The 20,639-nt window shown below is 34.0% G+C and overlaps 2 protein-coding genes across 6 annotated transcripts; one reads left to right on the top strand and one right to left on the bottom strand.

Annotated features, from left to right (window-relative positions):
* The first annotated feature begins 109 nt into the window (after window positions 1–109).
* Asph (Aspartyl beta-hydroxylase) lies at window positions 110–20,624 on the top strand. Of its 5 annotated transcripts, none has more exons than XM_066302658.1 (15): window positions 110–204; window positions 15,871–16,068; window positions 16,223–16,390; window positions 16,441–16,943; window positions 16,991–17,045; window positions 17,547–17,621; window positions 17,883–18,029; window positions 18,088–18,198; window positions 18,273–18,434; window positions 18,544–18,665; window positions 19,059–19,293; window positions 19,345–19,450; window positions 19,509–19,743; window positions 19,794–20,281; window positions 20,335–20,624. In XM_066302658.1, the coding sequence occupies exons 2-15, from the start codon at window positions 16,017–16,019 to the stop codon at window positions 20,483–20,485; spliced, it is 2,610 nt and encodes an 869-aa protein (XP_066158755.1). In that variant the 5' UTR covers window positions 110–204; window positions 15,871–16,016; the 3' UTR covers window positions 20,486–20,624. The 5 variants fall into 5 exon arrangements, with proteins under 5 accessions (XP_066158755.1, XP_066158756.1, XP_066158754.1 ...); XM_066302659.1 differs by having other exon boundaries at window positions 162–338; window positions 18,273–18,419; XM_066302657.1 differs by having other exon boundaries at window positions 162–338.
* LOC136350479 (hairy/enhancer-of-split related with YRPW motif protein-like) lies at window positions 10,149–12,926 on the bottom strand. The gene is made up of 3 exons (XM_066302216.1): window positions 12,693–12,926; window positions 12,371–12,588; window positions 10,149–10,980 (listed from the first exon to the last, which is right to left on the bottom strand). The coding sequence occupies exons 1-3, from the start codon at window positions 12,848–12,850 to the stop codon at window positions 10,379–10,381; spliced, it is 978 nt and encodes a 325-aa protein (XP_066158313.1). The 5' UTR covers window positions 12,851–12,926; the 3' UTR covers window positions 10,149–10,378.
* Window positions 20,625–20,639: the final 15 nt, after the last annotated feature.

Raw genomic sequence — 20,639 nt, 5'->3', positions numbered from 1 at the left:
AAAGAGATCAATTCAATCTAGACATTCCGAAAACCCCTATTAATTTTTATTGACAGTTTTTGTTTTTGTTTTTTTTTTTTAATTAGGTTGTTTGGGTATTACCTAGTGTATTATCTATCTCTGTCTATACAAATTAAAAAAAATATATTAAAAATTAAAGGAAATGCAAGTGCTGAGAGTGGTGGAATTTTGTTATGCTTATTTGTATGTATTAGGTTTATTTTGTTTTTCGGATTTCAAACAAATAGTAACTAATAGTAATTAATATTTCTAAAAAATTCTAGTTTGTAGTTTGTATTGTTTTTTAAATCGTTTTTGTCAACGACTTTGGAGCTACGGTAAGGAATTGAAATTTTTAATATCAATATGGAAAGATTATAAGTCTTCTTACCTCTGGAGGGAAAGAATCTTTCTGCTTCAATTGCACTAAACCTACCTTTCTATATAAAAGTTTAAAATATAAAGAAACAAATAAAAAACGTTTTATTAGTCTGTCTATAATTAAGGAGTTAGTATATGAAATTCATATTTGCTATACATAATTTATGTGCTTATTCGATAGTCCATGCATTGCCACTTAGAAGATTTATTGTGATAAGAGGTACAGTACCAATGAACTTGATATGACTTTACCTCCGCATTTAGTACATTGTCAAAAATTGCATAGAAATTATAAAGCTACTCAAGTTTATTGGCACAAATTCTTACCAATATCTGTACAATTATATCAGTAAATAATTTTGCAATGTGTGCAATGTACAGGCATATTTAGCTTTTATTGCCCTATTTTCGACAAGATTTTTGAGTTCACAAATTACTAGCCTCCCACCAGTACCTTATTATGTTGATTTTTGGAATGTGACTATTGATTCAATTCACTGAGAATTTTCAATTTTCTAAAGAAGTACAGGATATTCCAAAATTAGTATACAATAATTTAACAACATAATATGCTACATTGAACAATATAATGAAAATTCCAGGAAATTTTTCTTCATTTTTGTAATATTTTTATCCTATGTTAACTATTATCTAAAAAGTACTATATTTTACTATAATGCCTTATAATTTTGGATTTTTCTGTGTAATGTTTTTTTTTTCGGTTTTACCTACACTAAAATAACCCATGTGATACCAACCTTGTGCATGATTTTCTATATCCAACAATTAATATTTCATGTTAATTCATCCAACAATGTCTAATAAGCATGAAAATAATATAAAAGACCCTTAAGAATAGCCACCCCTTTTTCACGCCTTTAAAATGATTTTAAAATAGCTAACCCTTTCTGGGGGATTTTTTTTGACATTCAGTTGATTCGTTCTTGACAGACGTAGATATTAATGCGAGTGTTATGACCACAATAGGGTTTAATTGCGGTTTTAAACACATTTACACTGTGAATAGTATTTTAAATGTAATTCGTCGAAAAAAAATAAGACGAATAAGTATTATCTCGATGATAATTATCACGCCAACCCTCTATACTAAACTTTTATCTACTGCCATATACGTAACAACTGATATGAAATTATAAAGCATTCGTAACGATAGCAGTGACTGCATTAGCCCAAAATTGAAATATGAAAATGTCACTTTGAACGGGAACGTTGATTTAAGATCGAAAACAATTGGTTGGTTTTGCACTTTACGACGCGTGAAGAAGCCAGATGTTAAACATTTATTTCTGTTTAGTTTCAATTATAAGGGTGAAACGGACATTGCGTAAAATGACCACTGTCCATCCAACTGCTCTAGCCCTTACACGGTCCATTGCCTTTTGGGCTAGCGAAGTGCCCTTCAAGTGCCTCAGATAATAATGACGCGTGTTCAAAGCCCTTGATATATGCCTAGATTAATTGGGATCAATACATTATCAATGTTTTTATGTTCACTCCTGAGATTTTATTAGGAGACGACGAACCAGGATATTATTCGAATTTGTCGCCCGTGGTTCAGATGTGTCAGACGTTTATGATAAGCCCTGGTTAAGATTTTACTATTATATGGTTTAGAACATCCCAGGTAATTATTAATCTCAATCAAAATAATAATAATAACGTTAATAATCATCATGATTTTGGTAGCTGTAAACATGTTAATAAATCTATTACGAAAGGATTGTTGTTGTGCACTAATTGTTAACAACAAACCTTTAAGAGTTTTTTAGATTTTTCAGAGTGCGAATCTCAAGCCCAATAATAATAGTAATTATTATCGCTGTTTTATGACTCACTCTAATTCCTTCTACGTCTATCAGAGTACTATGTTTCACAAAAGACTTTGAATCCTCAGTGACGTCATGGACGCGTGCTTGACACGTGACTCCATCCATTCGATTGTTTCCATTTCTAAGACCAGCACGTGCCCGAAATGGCCGACTTTAATACTTTAAATATTTTTGCTTTGGGACCTAAAATTAGACGGCCCATAATTAGATGTATTTTATGCTTATTAAAAAATATTTGGATCGAATTTTTAAATAGTGGTTATGTAAATGATGTCCCATGAATGAATTTTTTCTATAAAGCATAGAGGGACTTTACATTTTACCAACGAAATTAGTCTCTACAATGGGTAATAAAATGTGTTTATGAGATGTTTGGTAATCGTTGATTTCATTCAGGCAGTCACGTATACGTTTCAATAAAAGCAACAAATCTTTCAAATTAGTATTATCGCGCAATTTACGAAATGTGTTGCTGTAACTTACATCTGCCATTTTACAACGAAATAAATCCCGCTTAAACTGGCGATCTATTTGCAATAATCAAATTACTTGCAAACCCTAATCAGTATCCACTTAAAAATGAAACTAGGCCCATGAAGAGATCGAAAACCGATCAATCATTAAATTATATGACTAGCTGCCCCAATAGTTAATTCAATATAAAATTACTACTCGTTCGCTTAAAGTGTCCCGGTTATTGATAAATCGGTCAATGATGATTGGTTAATTTTAACGAGTTATTCTTCCTGATACACCCGATACACAAAAATCATCGTTCAATAATAATAACTCTGTGGTCTGAATACGTTTGGTCAACATATTTCCTGTAGCAGATGTTTGATAAATTCTTCAGAAAAAATTGTACAAAATTATTTAAACTGCAGTCAAGTTAATCTACATATTTTTAAGCAGTGTTTTTTTAAGTTATTAACAACGTTAATAGTTACTATGACATTTTTTGTCGTGTTGGATCTAAGTAATAATGGAATAAGTTACCTAAAAATATTTCTAATATAGCTTTGTGTATTTTTCAATAAGACATTGTTGATTGAGTTTCCTGAAGTTGTCTTCATTCACTTTTTTCATATAGACTATAAATTCATCGAAAAGGCGTCAACCTGTATAATTTTAAACATGTGTTCTTATAACATAAATATAGTTAAATTTGGTAGTTTGGCCATATTTATGTATATTTACATATATTTACAGTACAAAATGATCTATGTAGATCATATCTCTTTATCGCCTGTATGCAATTAAAAGTTGTTTTTTTGTGTTAGTACGGTTAGTCTCTATTGCGGGAGACGTGATACCACAGATTGACCGGCGAGGTCACCCGACTTACTTGAATCCTTTGGTTTTTTTCTTTGAGATTGTATTAAAGGCTGAACGTGACTCGCTTCGAGTTCGTCGAACAATCAGCACCAGTTTTCCGGGATCTCAATTTTTCAAGTTGAATCGCGTACCGTAACTGGTTCATTTCCTGATACTTGGATGAGAACGGGGTGAATTTATAAGTTAACCATAAAGGAGTTCTTATTTTCTGTGCCATATCTACTTTTTCGTGTGTCCTCGTTGAAGACGTCCAATTCTGCCTAAAATTTGTGCTTTAACTTTGGGTCCTTGGAAATCACGCAATTCAAATTTTCAAGGTTTTTTTCTCAATCTTTGGCTCATCTCTTAAGATAAAGTCGCCATTTTTTATTATTATGATAAAAATGCCAATTTTCCCATTATGTCTGATGTTATAGATCACTTAACACTTTTTTCAAATTTTCTATCAAACTCACTAATAAATCTGATCTATATTTAATCCGAATTTACGTATATAGGTATCTGGAAAACGTTTAACATGTGTACTCATCAATCTCATCAATTGGCAATTAAGATGAAGATTGCACCCATTAACCGTTAACTTTTTAATTTACTGCCTTTTCAAATTATTATATACAATATTTGACATTTAGATGTTTTTTAGTTTTATAGAATTGCAAATTTCTTGTCGAGTGATGAGGAAATGACGAAATCCATCCAGACCTAGTTTTCATTTAGTACTTGTAGACTAAATTGGCTGTCGATAAGTTAACAGTTTATTTTGTATCGATTAAAAACGAATCTTTCTCTCAAACATGTAAATACACTTGACTTATTATTTCCAGTCTTGAAAGGCTTGGCATTTAAGCTGAGGATTTTGGAATGAATATATAAAATTCGGAAAAATTTGCAAAATATTTATTTAGTGAAAATGAAATATAAATCCATATAAGACTACCATAAATAATACAATACATCGTCACAGCCATCATTTAGGAATTCCAAAAAATCACTTTCTAACAAAACACATGAGGTCATAATTTCCTAATAATATTTGCATAACCATCGTTGTTCTATGCTTTCGTTAAATTTATTTTCATTAATTTCGTTGTTCTTTTGGTGACACATACAGGGTGTTATGTCGTAGTCTAACACAGTTATTTCAGTTGAAATACTTGATCGTCCAAACGTGGATATCGAATTGATAGAACTGTGCCTGCATCTCTTCTTGTGGTACTTGCTTTGAATATGGCTGGTCCAGTTTTTGAAAATCTATAAAGAAATTCTTTTAGTTCATTATGAATTTGAAAAGAATATAACCTATTATTAAGATTTGCATATCAAAGACCTTTTGTTGGTCAAATGGAAATACATTGTAGTAATTTGTTATTGACTCTAGAGATTTCATGATAATAGAAAATCACACATAAATTGACTTTATTTAAATAGATAGTATTGTTTCACATGTAAAGCAAATATGCACGTAAAATCAATATGTATTATTTCAGGAGTAAAAAACAATTTTATTGTAAACTCTGACGGTCTATATTTATGTGTAAAAATTTACTTACTTTCATGCAATTCTGGCCAGCACCGGTAAAGAACTTCCTCACGGACATTTTGCGAATAATTGAATTCAAATCAAATTAATCTATGATCAAGTGCGTCAATTTAAAATCAACGTAATGTAGATCGAACACTCTACTTAGCTCGACGAATCAAAACATAATAAAGCGGGACCCAGCGTTCACACAGTTTTATCGGGCTATGGTCCCCTCCTTTGGATTTCCGTGCGGTTTGCACTTGACTCTCCACCCTTGTATTTCAGCCACCCCCTAATTATTTAACCAGCCAAAGGAAATGTAATTTTTGTTTCCCACACTTTGAACGATTTCCGTGAGAATCCTGCTTTCAATAATGGCTTCACTTCGTTTACCCTAAATAACTGATTAGGTTTTTGGATCTACTGACGTCCATTGATAAAAGGTTAGGTGACTGATTATGCAGGCGGTTATCTTCTTATACTAGAATTTATCTATGTTTACAAATTTGAGACGTTGAATAATGGACTCGTGTAATAGGTTGGTATTTTTAGACAGTTTGTTAAAACTTTTGTTTTGAGGCTCAATAGCCCCAAAAAAGGGTATACGGGGTCAACAAGTACATCAAAGTTAATATTTTGGGAATTTTTTTTGTTTATGATTTCTTTTGTAATAACAGAAATTAAGTCAAATATTGTAATTTGAGGGACGATAAATTGGAATCTGTCTAAATTTTTGTTGATTGATTTGTCTTCCGGTGTGAAATTTAGAACTCTACCAAAAATCATTAGCAATAGCTAAATGTTGGACACAGAGCATTCCCTGTAAGTTTAACTGCACGTATTTCAAAAGCGGAGACTTTTGGAGGATCATCCAAGATGTATCTTTTTTGGCATAAAACATGTTGTGGAATGCAAATTTTATTTTAAGAAATTTTATACAAAATAACAGAAAAGCGCTTATGCCCTTTTAACTAGATTCGAAATTGCGCTGGCGGCACGTTCTACATTTTATATCAAAAACAGAATTTGATTTTTTACCCTTAAAACTATACATAAAAAACACTATAAACCAAATAATATAAAAAAAAAATTGACGTCTTGTGTTTCGAGAACCATAACTTTTTGAATTAAAGTAACTTGAGTCCACTTATCTTACTTCGGCCTCCAGAAATTAGTGGTAGAGTTTATAGAGAACATTTAGAGACACCCTGTACATAAATATAGAGTTTTGTATTACGATCACGAGATCTAGGTATTCACGAATTCCGAGATTCAAAGCTTCCGTCCAACCTGGAGTGTATATTATATGTATATACAGGACTCGTGTTTTCGAGTACTTATATACAGATCCTGAAAATATACTGTAACAATATTCTCCAGTCGAGAGCATATTAGTTCAAATATTCATTTTTTTTAAATTTTACAGGCGGTTGAATTTTTTTGTGAAAAAATTTACTTACTACCTTATCTGAGTGAAAAATGACCACCCTAGGACTTGGTGCACAAATTTGAAGAGAACTTGATCATCTTAGGGTGACAGTTATTGACAAACAATGGCGTGTGTTCGGCCATAGTCAAGCGGACTTAGCCGTATGAGAGTCGGCTTCCTAACTATTTCCCACGACTCGCCACCCCAATGCTATCATTACATTTCAACCCCGACGTGCACCAGCCTTAAAGCAACTATATTTTCATTCTCTCTTCGTCTCTCTTCCATCCCTTAGTATTCACAGAAAGTGACCAAAAAAGGGTTTTGCTCAGAGATTATGTCTTTGTTGTGGCGTGGGAGAGTCAATATTTGAATATGATATTTAGGGATACGTGTATTGATTGCTAATTTTTTTTGCACATCATAGTAAAACTCAGTCTGAATTAGGAATTAACACTTTTCGAATACTGATGATGAATGATAAATCTTTCAATAAAGTTACGTAAAAATTCCCCTCTGACGCAGGTAACAAATCGTACGTACGTGTTCAATTTTAGTATGTTAGTTATATGATGGTGTAATTTTGAGTGTTCTATATTCAGCGAATGGACATGGTTCTAAATTGCAATATTATTAGTATATTATTATTTATTTGACCAAATTAATATAATTGTTACCTTAATTAACATGTAGATTGGTTACCAACCTTTCCACATATTAATTAGAATATCCATTTATTATTGGGTTCCATTAATTTTTTAATTTTTTTTATCCTCTGTTTTGAAGATATTATGCTGATAGTTTTTAGATATCAAGTTTACAGTTTTTCGTGTAATGTAGTTTTCGATTTTGAAAAAAAGTAGATTCGGCGAAAACTGGAAAAAATTACAACAATTTTGGTTATGTGTCTGTTTTGGATATATTCAGTTCATAATACTTTTATGCTATTGGCGTGACAGTTTTCGATTTTTTTTTATATGTACCTAAACAAGTGTAAAATCAGATAAGGCATCTGGTTCCGCAAGTCTCTTGGTTATGAAATTGATTTTGATAATATTTGGATGCTTTGTTGTTCTTGAAATGATTTTTACATGTAGAAGAAATTGGGTAATTTTTTTAAATGATATTTTAACTGCAATGGGTGGCCGTTTAAAGTAAACACCAAGTAGGGTTTGAAATAGTAAAATGTGAAAGACATATCTTAAATAAATTTATCATTCAACTATTGCAGTAGATGGAAATAATTATCTTGAAATAATTTATGTATCAAAAATCAAAGGCGGTATCGGCCCTTGATTGGTAGGTATATGGTACCTTAAACTGATATGTTTTTTCCTTGTTCTATGCATGAGCTGAAATAAGGATAAAATATAAAATTTTCGGATACCAATTACTCGCAAGCCGAAATCGTCACAAGTTACCCAGGACAATTTATTTAAAAAATATAAATTAAACGTTAGATGCTACTAGAAAATGTATTCTTTTTATTAACAAATAATTTAACAATAATTTTAACTATACTATTACTCAGATTATGAAAAGTGCCCTTTTTTTTGCTCGTGAACATGTTTACTTACAGGTAACTTTAAAGCTTTTTATCATTTCTTGGTTTAAATTCCTTTCTCAAAAATTTAATACATAATAGAAAAATTCTGAAAAGTAAGTCAGCTTTAAAATTGCTTTTTACGCCCTTTGATTATATGAGCGTAGTCAAACTAGATTATATTTTCTTGTTCCCTTCAGCTCACACTTTTTTTTATTGGACGTTCGAGTTTCGACACAGTGAAACAGAATTTTGCACTTTTGTTCACCAAATAACAGCTCTTATCCATTAATCCCGAAACATAAATTTATTCGGTAATTTTTATGCAAATTCTTCGGTCAACAGGGGGAAAAAGTGATATATTTCTGCGGTCTAGTGAGTACAGTAATCACCCTTATTTTCTAAGTCAGACATATGAGACCCTGTTTTGCTAACAATATCTTTTAAACGGATGCCCCAATATGATGTAGCCTGAAGTTTACAATTAAGCAGATCAATTAATTGTATTACAAAATTGTTATACTACACAAATTAAAAAATTCTCAAATATAACACCCATGAGTGAAATACATAACTAATGAACTTCCGGTAATACCTTCGGAATAATAGCACACGTGCACGGGACTGTTAGCAGGAGCTTTAGTTAGGTAGGTAACCGTCACTTGGAAATAATGACGCAAAAAATAGAATATTTACGCCAATATCGCCATTAAGACTGGACATTGGTCATCCCATTGTTGTCCTCTTCACGGGTGATAGGTTGGGAACGGGTTTTCAAGTCCAAGGGCTGCAGTTTTAAGCTCTTATTTGCAATCTTTTTAAGGGCGAACCCTTCGAATTGTTCCTGTTTTTCTAGTTTTTATGTATTGCCAAAAGTTCTTCACAAAAGAGTCTTTACAATGGACTTGAAAGGGTTGAATATGAGACTGGAACTATGTCCATTATTATTTGAATTTAGGTACCGCTACGGACACTAATGAGGCTTCTAGGAAAAACAGATATTTTGCAGAATTAATTTACGCATAAATTGGGATACATCCGTCAAAGAATAAATTAAATGCAAGTAACTTTTTGCAATCAATTTTAAGAGTGGTTTAGGTCGAGCATTAATCATATAGAAAGTTTGTTTATTTGTAACGGAAAGAAAAAGTGTCAATAAGGATTACTCACTTTTAACATAATAGCACTAATTTGTAGATAAAAAAGGCTCAAATTTGTTAGCAACCTTTTCCATATAGTGAAGCAGGTTGCAAGTATTTTTGCAGGTTAAAAAAAATGTGAATTTCACAATAGTTTTCAAAAAAAATCATTAAGGGTTTCTACATATAATACAAGTTAATAAACCATGGGCAATTTTATTAACCGACGTATGTTAATCAGAAGCAAATCACATGGTAATTGTTTCCGAAAATAGTTGAGGTCCACTTGATTGACATGTCCTCGTTTCAATTTTACTCATCATTGACTTTTACACAATGGTTGCATATTTTTAATGGGTTTAAATTTTCCTAAAGGTCGCGCCCTGAATCCATTTTTCTAAGAAAACTGTCTTGTAACAAAGAGTACTAATTTATTCAATTAGTTCCTACATTACTTTAAAAAACGCTAAAAACAAAAGTTTCAAAATATTGGACTTATGTCCTTGTGATTTGATTATCACCGTTTTTGAGGTATTAAGCTGAAATTAATATTCTCATACTGCTGAATGAATGATTTCATCTCAAAGCTTTCATTTGGTATTAATTTATTGCATCTTCGTATGGACTCGTTTTCCAAAAATAAGCAAAAGGTAAAGAAACTGAATATTGAATTAATTTGTGGAATTGTTGCTTCATGTTTTTATTGTATGATTATCACCGTTCCTGAGTTATAAAGAACTGAAAATATTCTATTACTGCAGATATAGATGTTTTTGTAACGTCTTGTTTCTTTTAAACCGTTTAAATTGAAATTTCTAATTCCTAAAGATCATTTCCTTGATTAACTTTTCTAAGAAAATTGTTTTGTCACAAAACAGTAGTCATTTATAGGGAACATATTGCGTACACAGAATTTTATCAAAGAATAAAATATTTTAATTCACTTCATCGTCTATAAAAAAATCACAAATTTCTATACAAATATTATTTACAAATAAATTATAGGTGACGTATGACTAAAAGCTCTGCAGTGCATACTTCCTTATCACTATTGACCAGATTCTGTACCATCACTAAACCAAAATTTGAACTTCAATATCACATTCCACCATTAGAGCTGATTTTGTTGATATGTTTTTCAAAGGGACTCTAGAGGCACTTTTCCGCATTCCTCGTTTGTCAATAGGCCATTTCAGTCCCCCAAGGCCTGTAGGGTTTCATCCCTTGTGACGTAGGCACGCTTTGGCTGTAATTCTGGTGGTGACTAGAAGGAGGGATTCCAAAGGAGTTCACTGGTGGTGGGTATTGATGATGAGGACTATAGGCCAAAGCTGATGACGTAGTCGTGGTCAAGGGTGTCAATAGGGAGGTTGAGGCTGGCGCTAATCTGCTGTCAGTAGAGCTAATGGGAGGGATACTTTGCGTACAAGATGTCGAAACGTCGTAGTGACCCAAGTCATGGTGAACGTTTTGAGTGTGAATTGGAGGTGGTAATGGTGGTGGTTGGTGTGTGTTTAGTGACCCATGATTGGGTGAGGGCAATGGGTAGGTTTGAGAACTACCGTAAGTCCACGGCGCAGAACTGGCTTGTTTTAAAGCCAATTCCTTTTGAGCTGCGCAGCATTGCAGGTGCGAGGTTAGTCTCAACCTCATGGGATTCTGGGAATCCATTCCTTCAATTCTTTCTAGATATCTGATTACCTCAGCCAAACACTCTCGAAAACCCATTCCATGGTAATCTACAGCATATTTGTGGGGGTCGTAGGCCAGGGAATCCAGCCCTGTAACAAAAACATTATACGTTTATACGGCAAATTCTTCGTAAGATCATCGTCATTGGTTTTAGCGTTGCCTGTTTTAGTTATGATACGTCGGCATTAATGTAATAAAGTAAATAAGCGACAGATGCAATTTTTTCGGAACATGCAAGTTAAGTCGTTTGGAATGGCGCACAACAAGGACCGGTTGAAAACAATAATATTAGATATTTCATTAATTGGTGACGTTAATATTAAATTGAATTTATTGATTAGACGGTAGATGTTAAATGTTTATGGTATTATAACGTTTTGATTGGTTATTAAAAAAAAGGAGGAACCAACAATAATTCTCGCTTGAACTTAGCATATAGGATGTCGCCGCACTATTTAGACCCTAAATGTCAACGCCTCTGTACATATTACAATAAGTATTATTTTCACATAAGGTTAATGGTTAAGAAAGAGGTCTTCAATCGACATTTACGTTCATAGAATGATTTGTTGAAATTTCAAGAGGGGATGTTCTTTATCATTAAGACGTTTCGTTAAATAACATGATGATCAAGTTTAAAAAAACTAATTTTATATATTTGAAACCTAAGGCCCCTTGAAACACCCTGTATAACTTTTCACGAGGTAAAATTGCCTTCCCAAACGTAACCGAATACGTACGGATGCCAAAAATAAAATATTTCGGATGTGGGCTTAACTATACTAAAATGCGCAGTTTAGCAGGTGGAAAAGGGAATAAAAAGGGTTAAAAGAGTGGCGTGGGAATAGGTAGCGATTTGACGACGCTTAACGGGCCAGCTGCGCATTAAACTGCAAACACTGTTTGTCAGCCTCGTGGGAACTTTTTGATACCATAAGGGCAACAGGTTTTAAACTATCACAACCGTGTGTTTTACACCCCACATTCCTTTTTATGAGGAAGAAATTCCAATTTTTGTAATTTCTATTTTTTTCCCTTGCCTTAAAACCGAATGCGTTTTTTTTGCAATGACCGGTACTTTCGTTTAATTGTGGGTGTAAATTAACACATTCTTTTTTGTATTGTTGTATATTCTTGTTTATGGGATGACAGCATGTTTCTGTATATAAAAACCGTATATTCTGCTTGCAACAACTTGTGCCGTCGTCAAGGAGGAAAATTAAATTTTTGTTCTTGGCTTAAAATTGAAAATGTTTTTTTTCTACAATGACCAGTATTTTTGTTTAATTGTACGTGTTAACTGACGCGTTGCAGTAAACGTATCACTGGATGGCATTACCGGAATTTATGGTAGAGTGTTTTTGAAATTGTTTTACATTGTAACATAATTCCCCTTATCTCGTTGCGTTATTAAGTATTTTAATTCTTAACCCCACATGTAAATATTTGTTTATAGCACAAAATATAACGAATGGTTACCTTTAGCATGCAGCATTTTCAAGTGGTCTACAGTCATTTGCAAAATTTCAGCTTTCTCCAACTTAGCAGAACCCTGCTTCTCGAAGGCACTAGGCACTAGTCTTTTCAATTCTGATAGGGACATATTGATGCGATCTCTTCTTTTCTTCTCAATTACACCTCTTCTTTTCTTTCTGGATAACATCTGACAACTGTCAGTGTCGCCTGGAGAGGTACATCTTGAACAAAAATTGACACCGTTGCAAAAAATTTATGACAATTTGTTTTTTTTTCTTTGGGGGTATTTCATATTTCCTTAGTTCTAAAAGTAAAGAAGACTTACTGTTCTTTATTAGATTCCTCAGAATAAGCATCATCACAATCACTTTCCGAAAGAGTCCTTTTGACAGCGCGTGTAGTGACGGGCTGCCAAGATGAAGGAGCATTAGAAGACGAGTAACCCCAGTGCAAAGGAGGGTTTTGTGCCAAAGAATGATCCATGGTTACTTATCACAGAATATCGGAAAAAATTAAAAATCGGAAGCAAGTCGCGTGTCAAAACGCCTGTCAGCTGATGCGAGCGCGTGTGTCAGCGGCAGTTCGTATGTTGAAAGTGTTTTACCCTGTTGATCAAACGTCGGCCCTAACGGCGCTCGGTCACGTTTTTACCCCCACTTTCATCCCCACCCGGTGGCCGGGAGTCCACGCGACCGCCTCACCCTCCCGATTTGGCACTCGTTGCATCCTCTACCGTTGTCGTTTTTACGGGATTACGCTAAATAACGGTGGTGCTTCAAAAACAAATTTTCTTAAAGAAAAATAGTCTTATTTGTTAAAAGATGAAAACATTATTTTGATTTTTGCCACGATGTAGATAATCAAGTTGGTTGTATGTTTGCAGTTTTGTCTTTATGGAGTTCATTAGCAATATTCATTAATGAAGCACTCATTTCAAAAATATGAGATTAAATCAGACATCAGTAGTTGAGTGAACATCTGAATCTTTGCTGCTTGCGAATTTTTTGGAACTTTCAATGACATCAACCTCTTTGTACTCCCTGGGTTAAAAGACCGAGTTCTTATGAATAAATTTCTGGAAATCAGGCATAAAATTGCACATTGGCAATACTGTTCGTAATAAACTTCCTATTTCCTCTTACGAAAAATTGACTACAGTCAAGTCGCGTGTGATCCTCACTCACCAAATTTTCCCATTGGGTTGTCATATTCGCTAATTTCTAAACGACTCCCAATGAATGACCTTCGGTTTATTGTAAATAACAACTTTGCCGAAAAAAGACAAAATTTAATCTGACATTTTAGGTAACTACGACAAATAACATTTGAATTTTGCATTACTTGTTAACAAAGTAATATTTTTCACAATTTGTATAAAAAAATAATAAAATTTTCTATTTTTGGTAAAATGTTTTAAACATTAATTGCAAGTTATTTCAGATTTTATTATAATGGTATGGTTCTCTTCAATTCACTTCAAGAATTAAAAACAAAATATAAAAATATTCTTCCTATATTCAAACAAATTTTAAATTCTTTAAAATAAGTGCCTGGTATTTGTCTATGCAGAATTAGACAACTAGAAGAACGACTTACGATTACTTCAGTCTGTGAAGGCTTGGATTTCCGCAAACCGGACCGATGTCTTTTGTGCTGCGTTATCGATCATCTCATAAATTACAATCAAACAACTTTGAACCTAGAAGTTATACAGCAAGGCACCTAACCTTTTCTGACCCTTAAAAAACCCACAATAAACACCTGTTTTATGACCATCTGAGCCTAAATGTCGAAGATTTTTTCTGCAGGCCACACGCCAGCACACCCAATAAAAAAAAAACAACATAGGGTTGAAATTTCAACCCTAATCCATAGGTGAGCTGCACACCTCGATAGTAGTTTTTCAATTTTGTTTCGAAATCGAAATCGGGCAATGGGTGTAACACAATAAGGGCGCGTGGCGACGGTGTGACTATTGAAGATCCACGTTTCCCACGTTTTGGTGCCCTTACGAAAGACCATTTTCTCCCTTCTACAGCCCAGCACCACCCCTCGAATGCTAATCGGTTTTGTATCGAGTCAAAGAGCTTTCCAACTAAGCAGGAACGTATTAAAAGCCTTCTTGGAAGGTGGAAATGAATGAGCTTTCTAAGAAATGCTTACATACGTCAAAAGCAATAATTATTGATGATTGTTGTTGGGATTGTAGCGAAAAGACGTCAATCGATTTTATTATGAATTACTATCTTAATGTTGGATTTGTTATACTTCCTGCTTCTTTACAATTGACGGTGGGGTTTAGGAAAAAATTCCAATGTTTTTCAGGGCAAGTGCGGCCCTGTATGTACTTATTAGTTTGGCATGGTCGTGATAAATCTACATAACATTTCCGAATAATTACTTTTGCTCGTTTTTATTACCCGACAAGGAATAGATTTTGGATGTTTTATTTGATTTTGCCAAATTTGATTTGATACACGCCACCAGTGATGGTGATACCACTTAAGTCTATATCTAATTAAGTAACTAATTGTAGTTGTGTAGTGGTATTATGTGTATCACAACTTCCTATTCGCACTGATGCGCTAGAAAACCTGTCTTCGTCGATAATAAATACCTACCTATATTTACGCATCACAATTTTATTTCAAATACTGTTACTAGTTTTTTGCGAAATATTATATATCCTGTTTTATTAATATAGAGATTTACCGTAATATTACTGTAAGAGATTAAGATTTGAGATTGAAATTGGATAATAATTGTTAAACGCGGAAGGGGATGTAAAAGGTTTTAACGGTATCAGTCCTCTATACGTGAGAGGTGCTTTTGAGCACGATGCTCATGTTCAGGTATTTTTTAAATCGGTATTGAAAATTTGAAGATTAATCGCTTACACCTAGATTAATAAAATTGTGTTCTTGATTTTGCATAGTTAAAGGGGGATATTAAATGAATTGATTTGCATGCCTTCAATTGAGTTACTTAATTTTCGATCTTATTAGAATATTGCAAGTCGCCATTATTTTTTTAGATGCCATTTGCAATTTGTGTATATATTTTTGTATCGTGCACATTCTAGTATATATCAGGCAATAACAATTTTTTGTTTCGGTCTTATTTTACTTCTCATTTAATGACTAATAAATTACATTGCTGGAATCAACGCAAAGTTTTAAAACCCGACTTAATACAAATGCCAGAAACCGGACCAAACAGAATGTTTTATTTAAACTCCTTATATGTATATGAAAATTATTTTAATAATAGATTTGCAAAAAATACTACAATTTTTAAAAATTTGTGTTATATACTGAATAATTATTGCCTTAAATATTAATTTGTACATTGTACGCTTCATTCAATGACTGGTGGGTACGAAGTAAGTGACCATTTTGTTCTCTATTAGCGTACTGAACCAACAACAAATTTATGCATCATTCTCATGTCCCTGACCCTCCACTTCCAAGACCCCTAAACCATATTTCTATTTTCTGTTTCAGAAAACAGAATTAAGCTGTCTCATGCCGTGAACGCTCGAGAACGATCGGACCACCTCGCTTATTGTCTTAGTTAAGTAACTTAAACGCAGTCCAATTATTTTGCATGGTGGTACCACGCTTGTAACCTTTCCAACCCTTTCCCGAAAATGTCGGGCGATGTTCAACCCCGGAAACGGAAGGATAAGAAGAAAAAGAAAGGTAAAGCCCTTGAAATGCGCTTTTCTGGGATATTTTTAGAATGCCTTGCTCTATTTTTAAAGTTCTTGGCACGTTGTTTATCGTGTAATTACCATGCATATATTAAGAAAAAATATTAAAGTTTGCACCCTAACTCGGGTAAAAAAATATTTAGATGAAACTGATGCATATCTGGCTTCAAATGAAGACCTCAACATCCACGTACATAAAGAAGGAGGAACTGGGGGAAATATTTGCGCCAAAATAGTCTTCTTCTTCCTCTTCTCCGCCTTAATTATCCTTGTAGGGCTCATAATTAAGGAAAATCAGGGACTTAATGAACGTAAGTAAACGAAATACAAACAAATACCTCATAAACAATAATCATTGCAGTTGAGAGCATAGAATCAGAATCCCGCTATTCACAAATATTTGAGGGGTGGATCGATCAAAGCGTAGATGACCATGACGATCATTCGCCTGAGGTTCAAGAAAGTCATAAGGACGATGAACACGAAGAGGACGAAGACGATGATGAGACTTATTCTGAATCTGAACAAAATAACACAGAAGATGACAATGAGGAGGAGGAGGATCAATCTCAAGGTATCGAAGAGGATGACACAACTGAAACTGAGGAGGATTCGTCAACTCCGAGATCTGACGAAGATTCTGAGGAAGACACAGTATTATCTGCAGAGGTAAGCGAGGAAGATGAGGGTACTCAAGAGGTCGATCAAAATTCTAAAGAAGCTGAAGAGGAGGAAGAAAGTAAAGAGGAGAACGATCGGTCTGATCAATCAGGGTCTTTAGAGCGGGGTGAGATAGTCAGTGCGGAAAGTGTTGAACACGAAGAAGCTGCAAGTGAAGAGAGAGATGAGAAAGAGGAGCCGAAGGTAGATCATTTTTGTAATTAGATTTATTAGTAATTAAGACCGTTTAGGAAGAAAGGGAGGCAGGAGCACCAGATCTGGAAGAGCTAAAGCCAAGTTCTGGAGGTAAGTTTAGATGTCGCAAAATTCTTATATTCCACCGGTAACTAAAGCAAATAGGCTATTTCTAAATGCGTGTATGAAAGTGCCACATTTTCTGAATTTATGTAAGGTATCGGCAAACTTTTGTTAATCAGGAAATGCAATTTTATCAGAATATTTTGCATTTATTTATTTCATTATTTAAAATCTTATTTAATACTAAAAAAATCGTTTCTTATAAAATCAGTATTTCAGTAAAAGCAACCCTGAATTTAGTAAATTGCCGATTTCCCAACTTATAGTTTGGTCTTCTTTCGTCAAAAGACACAGTTAAATCAAATTTTCCTCAATTACACATTATCTTTATCTTTACTTACAACTTGTAATAAAACCACAAAGTATGGTATTGGCTTTTATTCAATAACTGATATTTAACGTCGGCATTTTACTATCTTTAGGGCTCGTTTTGTTATCCCAAACTTGAAACACTGAAATTATAATGTAATTTGTATATGTATTTTGCAGTGGCTAAAAAAATATTCGTGGGACTCGCCCTTTTGACAGTAGCCTACAATGTATTCCTTAGAAAACGAAGACCCGGTCAGTAAATGCATGACTGTTTTGTTGCGTTGCCCTGCTTACATCTGTTACTATTCTTTGCAACTAACATTGCATTTCCTGGTAATCTTTAAGCCTGCGTTATACCGATTTTGTTCTGAATTCTTAATTGATTTAACCCAAGATGAATATCGGTATAAAAAGCTTGGCCTTCCGTATTTGTACTGCACTGATGTTGAATGTATTATGTTATACTCAAAGTAACCCAATTGTATATTATTTACTTAAGTACTCGTCTTAAAGATGTAATAGAGAAACCAGCGAAATCATCAAGCTCTGAGGGGCTAGAAGAATGTCCTCCAGATTTGAGTAGAAGAAACACCATTATACCCCCTCCCACTCTTCAGGAAGTCGAGCTTGACTTACCTGACGTGGAAATTGAACCGGAAGGTAGTTTGTTATTAATTAAACCCCAATGAAACAATAGTAAATACACTACTGATATTAGAGTATTCTGAAGATGACTACAGCGATGAAGATAGTCATAGCGAACATCGAACAGCTAGAGAGGAATATCAAGATTTACGGAAAACGTACACGCGATCGTTGAGTCCTGAAGGTTAGAGCATATGCGAATAATACTATGAGAAATGCTTTTCTAAATTCACGTGTTCATGCAATTCTTCATAATAGGAGATTTTGAAGTTAAAGATAAACATTACGAAGACGACGTCTTAGAAGACGGAGAGGAACACGAAGGGGAAGAACTCGAAGACGACTTCGAAAATTATGATCAAGACGAAGACGAGGAACTGTTAAAGAGGCTTGAAGCCAAATATGGTAAATTGGGGAGAGGTAATCTTCTGTGAAGTGAAGATGTGGCACTTTTTACAGTTTATGTAATTTTTGTCTTTGTCGATAAAAATGAAAAATGTCACTATTAGTGAACCATATTATATTGTAGATATCAATGTGGGTGATGAGGGTGATTCCGACAGAGAAGTTTATGAACATTCAGACATAACTAATAAGGATGATTATGAAATTAGGGAAGATATTGATGCTGCTTTTGAGCAGTTAGACAAGGTTGGTGTTTCATAAAACTGGTGATTTTGAAAATTCACATGATTGCTACTTACATAAGTATTCTTTATTTCAGGGAAACTAGTATTTCTCGCCTTTACAGTCGTTACAAATTCCCTGTAATTTATTAAGTTCAAAGTAGCCATAAAACGCTATGCTTTAACCTGCAGTTTTCGTTTACTAAAAATGGAATGTTATTTTTATGCTCGCATTAAAAAAACGAGACTTTATAGTACAATGTTTTTATGCGCCTTATATTAATTTCTTTGTTCTTACATCGGTCAATTTTTATTAATCATCCGCACCTCTGTTAATATGAATTGATTGATATTTTACATTATTCAAAGTGAGTTTTTGTCATTCCCTTTACTACTAACTGTTTTTGTGTTTGACTAGAACGCGGCTTATGCTAATAAAATGTTTGAGGCGCTTCTTGACCAATACCCCCTGTCTCCTCGTTCACTCTATGGCAAAGCCAAGGCTCTGGATAATTTGGCCGAAGAACAGCAAAGCAATGATATCCTAAGTGAAGCTCTCACCTATTATTTACGTGCCCTTAACACTCCTTCTGTTCCCAATCGGTTATATATTCAAATTGCTGATCGATACATCAACAGAGCACGTTTTATTGGTTAGCTGATATGATTTATATATATTCTTTATTTTAAACAACTATTTACAGGGCAATACAAGAAAGCTATAGCTGTCCATTGGCAATTAATAGAGAGATTTCCTGAAAATTCTTCCGTTTTAAACACCCTGGCTGTAACCTATTTGACAGTTAATCTGTGAGTAAATTGTCGAAATTTTATGTTTTTGGCTCAGAAAACACATTCTAGCTGCCAGAGTTGAGGAAGCTAGATCAGTACTCCAAAGAGTACTATCAAAGTGGCCAGACGATGGTTTTGCTCTGGTTCACTATGGTTTTATTTTAAAAACTGTAGATAATGATTTGAAAGCGTCTATTGACTATTTGAGTAGGGGTCTAAAAAAAGGAGCTCCTGGAGTCGTCAATGGCAGGTTTTACTTCCATTTAGGAGATGCCCTTGCACGTCTTGGCAAAAATGATGAAGCAGTGAAGGTGAGTTACATACTCCTATTTGTTATCTCTTTAAAAAAAATTTTGCGTAGATATACGAAGAGGGTGTGGAGCAAAAAGTGTTTATGTCCAGATATCAAAGATCTCTATATAATGTTGACAGACTGACTGCCAAACCGTGGTGGGAACTTAAAGATCTCGCTATATATGAAAAGTTATTTTTGGCCTTAACTGATAATTGGAAAGAAATTAGACGTGAAGGACTTTCCGCTTTGAGTGACCGCGGTTACTTCGAGGACGAAGCTGAAAATCTTAAAGACACTGGAACTTGGAAGCAGTTAGAATTATTTGCCAGAGGTCAAAAGCATTCAAAAAATTGCGCAAAAACCCCTATCACATGTAGCATTATTCAACGTTTTCCCTACGCAAGGGGTTGCAGAAGGGGCCAAACTAAATTTAGTGTAATACATCCGGGAACTCACGTTTGGCCTCATTGTGGCCCTACTAACTGTAGACTTCGAGTTCATTTAGGACTTAAAGTACCTCCTGAAACGTTCATTAGGGTGGCCGAGGAGATGCGGTGAGGTGCAATTTACATTTTTAAGGATTTTTAGATTTTACGACACCTTTTAGGAGTTGGAAAGAAGGGGATATCATCATTTTTGATGACAGTTTCGAGCACGAAGTATGGCACAATGGGAGTGATTTTCGATTAGTTTTAATCATAGATGTTTGGCATCCAGAGCTAACTCTCACGGAAAAGAGAAGTCTCTCTCCAATTTAACTACCATATAAATAAGCTATGCAAGTGATGAGTTTATTAGTATTCTCGTAGTATACGATTTTTGTACAGTAAGAACATGTTCTTCAAATTTATACACACGTACGTAAATCTAGTTTATTAAATAAATCGGTTGTTAGTCTTCCCCCTCTTTTCA

Source organism: Euwallacea fornicatus, chromosome 3, assembly GCF_040115645.1.
Source record: "Euwallacea fornicatus isolate EFF26 chromosome 3, ASM4011564v1, whole genome shotgun sequence".
Taxonomy (NCBI): Eukaryota; Metazoa; Arthropoda; class Insecta; order Coleoptera; family Curculionidae; genus Euwallacea; species Euwallacea fornicatus.
The sequence above is the reverse complement of the archived record's forward strand: the minus strand, read 5'-3'. Positions and strand labels throughout refer to the sequence as shown.